Source organism: Leuciscus leuciscus, assembly GCF_965113295.1.
Source record: "Leuciscus leuciscus genome assembly, chromosome: 8".
NCBI lineage: Eukaryota > Metazoa > Chordata > Actinopteri > Cypriniformes > Leuciscidae > Leuciscus > Leuciscus leuciscus.
The window spans coordinates 6,264,825-6,275,559 of NC_138732.1; the positions used below are offsets into that span (position 1 = coordinate 6,264,825).

Consider the following 10,735-nt stretch of genomic DNA (forward strand, 5'->3'; position numbering starts at 1 on the left):
ATATTATTTGTAACAGAAAAGTCAAACAATCAGGCTAAAATACTTTCTCATTTACCGTCAACATTCAGCAAATGCGCATCTACATCATTTAAACAAATATCTGAATGTAGGACCACAATTGAGGACCACAATGGAAATAAGTTTGTAACTTTCTTGTGTTATCCTCGACAGTTCTGATTAATGTATAATGTCACTGTGATGACTTCTTGTTATGCATTTCATTTTGTTACCGTCTAATAAATAAAAAATAAAAATATATATATATATATCTCGGCATCAGCCATCAAAAAACCAATATCGGTCGACCACTATAACCCACTGCTGGTTTAAGTTTCACTGACAGTTGAAAATTATGCATTTCCTCACAAACTATCCAGTCTGCTGCTTTATAATAACCCAATGCTGGTTTCCCAAACTAGATTAAACTGGATCAGTTTGTCAATGGTCATTTGTCTTCTGTCCCACAAGGAAGCAAAATGATAAAAAATTGACATTTCAGGAAATTCTTATAACTGTAATAAGTGGAATGATCGATAGAACGATACAATGATGGAAACAATCAATAGAACGACAGACAGACAGACAGACAGACAGAAAGAAGGTCAGACAGACAGTCAGTTAAGCCATTATTCATTTCTCAAGTCACTGGAAATGCAGGTCTGATAAAGGTTCACACATATCAGCAGTTAATATGATTGTGAACAAAGCCAAATGATTTTATGACCTGTCATATATACTTTCTAATAGTCCTCATGTCAAGCATGAATAACAACAAAATAAATCAATAAATTGCATCACTTTTTCTAGGGTTTTCTCTGCAGTCTTGTAACATAAGAACCTCCAAACATGATCAAAATCTATTTTCCTCAAAAATGTTTTCTATCAAATGAGACCCTGTACTTGATGATATCTTGTCTTTCTGTAGATTTATGAAGCCATTACTTCATGAAATCATTATGTAGGCCCTATGCCACTTGAAATCAGGGTGTAAAGGGTTAACAGTGAGTGTCAACAGAGAGCTTACATATAACTTAAATATAAAGCTTGAATAATCGGGATCGGGATCGGTCGATCATGATGACAAGGTAGTTGGTATCGACTGCAAAAATCCTGATCGGAGCATCCCTAGTTTGTACAACTCCATTTTAGCTACTTATGTGTTCATAATTAAATAAGTCTGATTGATTAATTCGTTTATTATTAGTTTATTATTTATTTTTGGTTTCGGCTTTTGGCCAAGCGCATCCTGAATTTCCGGTTTCGGCCTAGAATTTTAATCCCCGATGCAAACCTAGACAAAACCAAAATTTCCAGACTCTCCTCTGCTGTCCTCAGCGCTCCTCTCTTTAGACGGTGAGCTGTTTCTCAGTAATGAGGCTCATTTACATGGCAGTCACAGCGGTCCCAGTGGATCCATACCACACACACACACACAAGGTCTCTCTTATGATTGTGCCCTTTGAGTTCTCTCATAAATGACTTAAAAGGACACAGAATCGAATCAAATTGAACTGTACAGTCAGTAGAACACCTCCTGAATTTGCACTTTTCCAATGATCAAATGATGGTCAGATCTCTGCTGTCTAAATGCTGCTTTATTTAGCTCTGACAAACGATTGATTTCAGTATTCAAACTCAATTTAATGATGACATTATGTATCCCAGACATACATTAAATGGGTGATTTGTTCCAGAAACACTTTTTGTTATGCCGGTTGAAAGTCTCTTCAGATCCTGATGGCAATCATTAAGTTAAGTGGTCTAAATATATTTATAACTTGTCTGTGGAAGGCGTAGGACCATGAAATGTACGTCCAATCATTGAATTCGGTCCGTATGCAAAGATACGATGTCCTACCTGCCTGTCAACGTATGCATTTCCTAACCTCCGCGCACCTGCTCGCGCAGAGATCACACGTCATCAGCGCGTTTCATGCTAAGACAGAGAGTTAAAGACAGTTTAAGACAGTTTCTCCTGAACCAAAACAACCAGCTTACGCTGCGTTCACACCATAACTGTAATTTGGAAAAGATGGAAACCCGTGACGTTATACTCTGAGCACTTTGTGACTCGAACTTATGCGTTTCAATGGCAAAACTATCAACGCCGAAATGAATCTGCAGCAGTCAGGTGGTACAGGTCAGAGCTCTTTAAGTTGCTTCCGTTCATTATTATTGTAATAGTATGTGCTTTGAGACGTGAGGAAGTTTAACGTCGTCTCGTGATGCTTTGTAAACTCTGCTGTGTGCGTTCATGTGTTTTGAAGGAGGTCGTCACATTCATTCTAAAAATTGCCTATACCCCAGCTTCAACCTCTATGGTAAAATAATACTTCCATATTTTAAACAACACAAAACTGCACAGAACAAACCCAAAGCAAGACCTGCAGCATTTCATTAATAATATTTAAAATAAAAAAAACAAGACCTCATGTTCACATCCAGTCTTTCCACATCTTCTGACAGCTGTAACCTCACCTCTACTGTCCAAATGCATCCGATTCATTCCCATCAGCCCTTAGGAAGCTAGTCAGTCCTTCACATTTAAAGAAACGACTTGACAAGGTCATTTTTCTTTTCTGTGTTGATGTGTTTCCTGATGAAACAGGAAGTTGCAGCAGAACATTTTATGCAAGATAAATCATCAACAAATGTTGTTTAGTTTTCCTTAAGGAGAATTTGTAATGTGTATAAATCTGCTGCCAGTGTAATCTTGTCAATTTATGAGCATACAAATGAGCATTCAAATTACCTAAAAGATATAGACACTGACTAAAAACTAAACAACTCTGATTTAATGTGGTCTTTACAAAAAGTAAAGATTTTGATTAGAACCAAAAAGATCACTTAATCAAATGAGATCTGCAGCGATGACGTATTTTTGTAGGCTGTATTTTACAGTATAAGCCAGTAGGATTTTTCCGTTGGCTTTTGGATTATTGCAGAAAATGGGCTCTATGACCAACAAAAGTTTATGATTCATGCACATTTTTTCATCATGATAATCTTCACAAATGAACAAAACTTGTATGAATATCGAAGCCTAAATTAAATTGGCTGAAGTGAAAACCTACAGCGAACAACACCACACCTACTTGTTAAAGTAAAAGCTATAATGTTAAAGTAAAAACTTATGTATGTTATGTTGTAGAATAAAAGGTGAAAATATCTTGAGCTTGTGTTGAAAACATTGGGGGGGAAAACCCCACTGACTTCAGGACGATGGAACCGGAAGTGATAAACGTAAATAATAATACTACTATCTTTCTACAGCTGCTTTACAGCAGAAAAAAGCAAAGCGACAGTGGGGGCGGTATCACGGTGGGCAAGTAATGTAATCGGTGTACGGCCAAATACCGTGTAACACCGGCAACACCGACTACCTCAGCAGGCCTACTGTGAAGCCATTGAAACTATTTCTAATGTATAAAGCGCTATAAAAATAAAGGCGATGACTTAAAATGCTAACTCATTTTTGGGTTTTGGCCAACAAAAAAACATTATCTCTGCATCCCATTAGAACCTAAGATACATATACCAACTTAAGAACCCAATTCAGCCAAAAATGGGTCTTCATAAATAGAGGGTTTTTCGCTTTTAAACCTGCCAAGTGGATGGAAAAACAATGCAGAATAAAACCTGCTGCAGCCAGAGCATTGCGTTAGACAGGCTCACACAGATCTCACAACAACCTTTAAAACGAGCACTAATTTCAGGCTTCAGACCGTTACTGAAAAATAAATCCTTTCAAAATGTATGTATGTGTGTGTGTGTGTGTGTGTGTGTGTGTGTGTGTGTGTGTGTGTGTGTGTGTGTGTGTGTGTGTGTGTGTGTGTGTGTGTGTGTGTGTGTGTGTGTGTGTGTGTGTGTGTGTGTGTGTGTGTGTGTGTTAGGGCTGGGTAAAAATATTGATTTCTCGATTCTCATTTTTATGAACCAATATCGAATCTTAAATCCCAAGAATCGATTAGTCATCCTGTCTTCAGTTTTTGAATGATTGGAACATTGTAGGTGTTAATATCGCAATAATCTTTGTGCTTTGTTACTATTGATGTGAAAAAGTCTCAGATTTCAAATTACGTCCATTTTCTTACAAAATTAAAAAACATAAATACCGTTTTGGCGCTGTGGCGTGAGATCGCTCTGGCTCAGCTCTAGAGAAGCAGCAGCACGGATCGCACACGATCTTCTCTTCCGCCTTAATAATACCAGTTACAGCGCGAAATAAACATGAATGAGCATCTGAGAGTGTGTTAAAAGATAGAGTACAACTTATCGAAATCCGTATCATGTGACATGGAATCGCTCAATCAGTGTTTCAACCGTGGAAAGACATCAGTAAAACAGCTTGTAAACAATGTCATGTAACGTCACATTTACCTCAGAAAAACCATATCCAGTGACCATAAACTCATTAGTCAGCTAGAAAAATGTATTCTAGAGAGGAGCATTTTGCTAAATATACGCACCATATTACATATTCATTCTAATGTTTAATGTTCTTCAATAATTTGCATGTTTGAATAAATCTGGAAAGTTTTTATGACAGCCAGCATTTAAATGTTTATATTTAGTATAACTTCATTATTATAAAAATAACTAAAAGTGTAATTTAAGTGTTTGTATACAAATCAGTTCATTTGTACCTTCAATATTATAGTAGGCTAATGAAGCCTAGTAGGCTAAATCTGACTCACATATTACAGCATTAGTTAAGAGATTTGTTTTCCTTGAGAAAATTTGCCATACATGTATTGTACCTGATATCCCAAATGAACAATATTGAATCGAATCGGAATCTAAATCACGAATTGCAAATGTGTGTCAATACCCAGCCCTAGTGTGTGTGTGTGTGTGTGTGTGTGTGTGTGTGTGTGTGTGTGTGTGTGTGTGTGTGTGTGTGTGTGTGTGTGTGTGTGTGTGTGTGTGTGTGTGTGTGTGTGTGTGTGTGTGTGTGTGTGTGTGTGTGTGTGTGTGTGTGTGTGTTTAAAAATGTCTGTCTTTGCTAGATCTTCAGAAAACCCTTAGTTTAAAGCTTTTAAACCACGGGCTCAACACTACCTGTCATCTCTCACCCTGACAGACTGATGGAGCTTCTGGAGTTATTACACAAATTCACACACTCACACATACACCGCTATAGAGCAAAATAGCACTTTGAACTATGACGTATCTAACGCACAATGCTGAAATGTGTCAGAGATTTTGCTTTACCATTTAAACTGCAAACATATTAAAGCTGAACTGTTTTACAATATATATACATGAGAGAAAACAGAATTCAACATATGTCACAGGTGTGTATACATCAGCTAAATAACAGCAGGGTTGTGCACTCAGAATTGAATTGACAATGTTTTTTTAAATTCCATTTGGATTCCTGAATTTGAATTAAGTTTGAGTTGAGGTAGCAAACAGAATTGAGAATTGCAATTTAAATTTAAAATGAACTGAAATGCGAAGAAAATCATTGAATTAGCTTGTCAAAACAAACTTTAAACGATGGCTTCACAAAGCCTTGTCTGAAAGTTTTAATGCAAAGTAAAAAGTACAAGTTTTTGTACTTAATTTACATTTGCATCCTCATATTTAATCAATTAACTTTCATTTTATGGATCAAGGTGGAAGAACGCTTTGTTTCCCAGAATATCATTACCTGTTGCATTTCTTTAAAATTGGAATTCTGATTGTTTCCTCTAATGAGAATTTAATCTAATACTAGTTCTGCACTTATATATTGTGAATCTGGTTTTGCATTGATGCCAGACTTCATTTCTTATTGAATAGTCTGATATTTTGCTGTGTAGGCTATCCTCCAAATAAAAAGAATAAAAAAAGAGATGAAGTGCCTTTCATTTGTGCAGCATTTCATTTACTGGCTTATCTAAAAATACCATTAGCAGATGGTTATTTAATTTATAAACCATTTGCACATTTTCAGAAAAATAACTACATTGTGATCTACACATTCTCATATCAAAGATGTAAGTTGTTGGTCATCCATGTGTGTGTGTGTGTGTGTGTGTGTGTGTGTGTGTGTGTGTGTGTGTGTGTGTGTGTGTGTGTGTGTGTGTGTGTGTGTGTGTGTGTGTGTGTGTGTGTGTGTGTGTGTGTGTGTGTGTGTGTGTGTGTGTGTGTACTTGTACAACTATCTTTGTGAGGACCAGTTTGAGTTTTAGACCATTGGAGGACAAAGAGAGTAAAGTGAGGACATTTTGGCCAGTCCTCACGTTCTGAGAGCCCTTTAAAGGCCTGTTTGAGGGTCAAGACTTGGTTTTAGGGATAAGGTTATAATTAGGTTAAGGGTAGGTTTAGGGTAAGGGTTCGGGTTAGGCACTTAGTTGTGATGGGTAAGGTTAGGGTAAGTGGCTAGAGATTGCATAGTGTCAATGAAAGTCCTCATAAAGATAGATGTACAAGAATGTGTGTGTAGTGTGTGTGTGTGTGTGTTCGATTATGTGCTAATGTCCTTGTCACCTTCACTTTCAAAGATTCTCTGACTGCATCAGCATTCATAATATCACCTCTCATTAACACAGAAAAATTACTGACACAGAGAAAGAGAGAGGCAGAGATAAAGAATGAGAGGAGAGAGAGAGAGATAGATGCATAGTGAAAGAGAGAGGCATGAAGAGACTCTTCATTTCACATCCTGCAATCACTTCATCCATATAAAGAGCCTCCGAAACCCCCTGATCTCACTCTCATAACCCCTGAACACACTTATGGACAGGTGCTTCGTTTCGAGATCTCAATCTTTCCAGTGCGGATTACACAACACATGCACGCAACACACAGGCTTCATCCCAATTGGCATACTTTGACTGCATACTAAAACGATGCACACCAGTATCCCAGTACGGCAGTAAACAAGACAGTAACCACATATTTAGAATTTAAGGGCCAAATGTTCTAGCTGAAGAATCAACCATTGATATCTGATACCTGAAATCTGATCTGATTAAGGTGATTATGGGCCTGATACAAAATCATAAAACAAGTACAGTATACCCACACCTAACAACTTTCTTACCAATAACATTTACTGTACACTTAAAAAGCCCTAACAGTTCTCATGTTTTTCAACTTTTTGAATCTGACAGTTCCTGTGCTATTATGTATTCAGACATAATTTGCCCTACTACTGGTTGCATATTATATAGGCTAGTGCAGGGTTCCTCAAACTCGGTCCTGGAGGGCCACTGTCCTGCACAGTTTAGCTCCAACCCTGATCAAACACACCTGAGCAAGCTAATCAATGTCTTCAGGATCACTAGAAACTCACAGCTAGGTGTGTTTGCTCAGGGATGGAGATAAACTGTGCAGGACAGTGGCCCTCCAGGACCGAGTTTGAGAAACCCTGGGCTAGTGGATATTAAGTGTGCAATATTGAGCTTCTATAAAAGTAATTTGAAGTAATATTCGGCCAAAAAAGCACAAACATGTCATCTACCTAATCTATGCTATCACTTTACTCATACTGCTTTCAATGTCATCTAATTCTGGATGTACTAATCCTAATCTTGCATACTACATTTAGTAGGGATAGTATACAAACACTAGATGAATACAGTCACATTCACACAAGCTCACACATATCCATTGTTTTGAATATATGAGGTAACATTATATTATAAACACTAGACAATCCCTAACCCTAAAATAAACCTTTAGGGCGATTTATATTTTAATTAATACACCATTTTGCTCAAGCTTTTACCTAGTGGGAAAGACAACAAAAGAAGGATCAGTCAGCTTTTGCTATTTTTCAGGGATTTTTAAAAGAAATTCCCACGCAGGTAAAAAAAAAACCACCGAAACCATCCTTTGACTTTTGTTCTGAATTAAGCTAATTAAAATGACTAACGTTACAGACCTTTACGCGGACATTTGGTCCACCCAGTGGCATAAGGAAATATAGTGGGAAAAACTCACGTCGCGGAATTTGTTCCAGTATTTGCTCTTGTCGTACTGGGACACGGTGCTCATCCACTTATCATTGTCCAGCGGGTTTCCATCACTGCTGCCGGTAACCGACACCGTCAAAAACACCAGAGACACGAACAGACCGAGACTCAACATCATCTGAGAGAGAGAAAGAGAGAGAGGGCAGGTGAAATTAGGCACGGGGCACTTGAAGTAAAGACGTCAAGCCTTTTTGAGAGGACTTTCATTTAAACAAGTCCAAACAATAAAACATCAAAAAGCTCACTAATTCGTATCCAATAAACAACTCCAGAGCCTCACAGGCAGGGCGCGGATTATTTCTGGATTATAAATCCGCTGAATATGTCCATCTGATATGATTAATCGTCCCTGAGGACAAAATCCTGAGGTGACTGACAAACAAAAATAACGGACTTTAACGGGCGAGTAAAACGGCTCGTTCGACTCCTTAAGCCTGCTGGTTTAATTGGCTTAGTATTATAACGACATTATTCGTTTCACTCACCTCAAGACGGGACTGTTCTCGATTCCTGGGGCCAAACTGAACGGGTGATTGGAGACCGGGCGGGCGGCGCGTCCGTGGGACCGTAAAGTATCCGAGACACGGGAGAGCGGGTGAGTTTCCTCAGATCTTGTAGCTGCTGCACTGAACACGACTGGGAGAAACGGACCCGTGTAATGGAACGGTGAGCGTCTCCGCCCCCTCTACCGTGACTCCGCCCACTTTTCCTCGAGATATTTCTCTCTCTCTGTCTCTCTCTCCACACAGAGGGACGCGACGTTATGTGATAACGCGTGACGCAAACTCTAATAACTAAACCGAAACGATGCTGTTATGATTCTGAAAGCTTTCTTTGCTGAACTTTGTATATTATAACGGAAAGGTTGTAGTTTTGTCGCGTACACACACACACACACAAACACACTCACTCTCTCTCTCTCTCTCTCTCTCTCTCTCTCTCTCTCTCTCTCTCTCTCTCTCTCTCTCTCTCTCACACACACACTTTTCAGTGTTTCTCTCAGAGATGGATATGGAACAAAGGGAGTGCTGCATTCAGCCGGGAACAAACGCGCTCGTTGGCGTTGAGGTGTGCTGGAGGAGGAGGAGGAGGAGGAGGTAATACGCAGGTGTTGACTTTAAGCTGTAAAACATCCTGTGCTGTGCAGAGGGGATCAATACACCGACATGCTCTCACTCCCTGATCACTCCTAACAAATTAAAACCTGCCTCCGCTTTCATTTGAAATCAGGCTGTAATGGCTCTAAACTGCTGCTGTCCACTGCAGTGAATTCAGCTGCAGGGAGACGGAATGGAATATTGGCTCATGTTTAATTGAAAAGAATAAACAAGTCAATGGATTATCTCATTAGTAAACATAACGCGGGGAAAGTATTGAGATTGATATTTGTAGGTGTTCTCTGTAGTCTAGTGCAGTGGTTCAGATCTGCTCTCTATCAGGGTTTGAACCGCTGATCCAGTGAGTGTGTGGGGGAGCTGTCCATTCAGCACCACACACACACACACACACACACACTGCAAATAAGGCCCAGTAGGCTCTTTTGATGTGTATAAACCACGAGACGGTGCGTCCACAGACTGTTTAATGCTGCGCAGAGGCGGCATACATTTATAGCTACAGAAATTATTATTCCTGAAATAATGTTATACGGCTCATTCCATTCTAACAAACGTAGGCTAATATAACAGTGGTATAAAGAGGGGACACTTGAAGAGTTGTCCTTGAAGAGTTCGTTGCCTGCAAGTATGATGCTATAATAACAGCTTCATATTTATATATTTATTTATTTATGTATTTATTTATTTATATGCTATATGATGGTAACAGAACTGACATATAACCTGGTAACAAAAGCACTTAGCATTTTTATGCACACTAAAATCTAAAGATATATAAATAAAATGCAAAATACTTGCTTTTCTTTTTCAATCTAAATGTAGGCCAAAAAGGCAGAAAATGTATATAATAAAGTAAGGTTACTGAATTATTGACTTTAAAAATAAATAAATAATATTGCCTGTAATAATGTTCTGTGTAAAGTAAAAGTTGCTATTCATGGTTTAAACATATGTGCATAAGTGACACAAAGGGCATCTAATTTGTGGAATGACTCATGAAATTGATCTATCAATACAATATAAAATTATTTCAGTAACACTTTTTCTTAGTGTCCAATTCTCACTATTAACTAATTGCTGATTAGTATGCATATTACTTGGATATTGGCTGTTTATTAGTACTTATAAAGCACATATTAATGGCTTATTCTGCATGACCATATTCTACATCCCTCAATCCACCCAATACCAAAACTTAACAACTATACCTTAACAACTAACTAACTAACTAACAAACTAATACTAAGCAGTAAAGTAAAAGTCAGTCAATAGAGAATTGGACCCTAATCTAAAGTGTTATTTCTATAGAAACATGAATGGAAATGTGAAATTATAACAAAAATATAATTATTGCTGAAGCAAAACCACATCAGAGCCTCTAGGAACTGAGATGGGTCAGAGATGCATAATAATCTGGCATTTATACAGCATTGAGTCTGTACAGCCTCAACGCAGCCTTAACTCAATTGTGTAAAGACGCCTTTTGAAAGGTCTACACATTAATGCATGATGGATGTTTTAATATGACAAAACAATTTATCACTAAATCCATCGTATTCGAACTAATGATGACCTTGGCGTTGGTCATTGTGTTGAGTCACAGCATTATTAGTGCATGAGTACTACAGTTCAGAAGTCACAGATACTGAA

General features: G+C 38.1%; 1 protein-coding gene across 1 annotated transcript in view; it reads right to left on the reverse strand.

The window, feature by feature from the left end:
• The window catches only part of spock1 (SPARC (osteonectin), cwcv and kazal like domains proteoglycan 1), a 239,118-nt gene extending 230,489 nt beyond the window's left edge, over window positions 1-8,629 (reverse strand). Inside the window, exons 1-2 of the mRNA XM_082177077.1 lie at window positions 8,453-8,629; window positions 7,936-8,085 (exon numbers count right to left, since the gene is read on the reverse strand). Coding sequence (XP_082033203.1) covers window positions 7,936-8,085 — 150 coding nt within the window. The 5' untranslated portion in view covers window positions 8,453-8,629. The remainder of the gene's footprint in view (window positions 1-7,935; window positions 8,086-8,452) is intronic.
• Window positions 8,630-10,735: the final 2,106 nt, after the last annotated feature.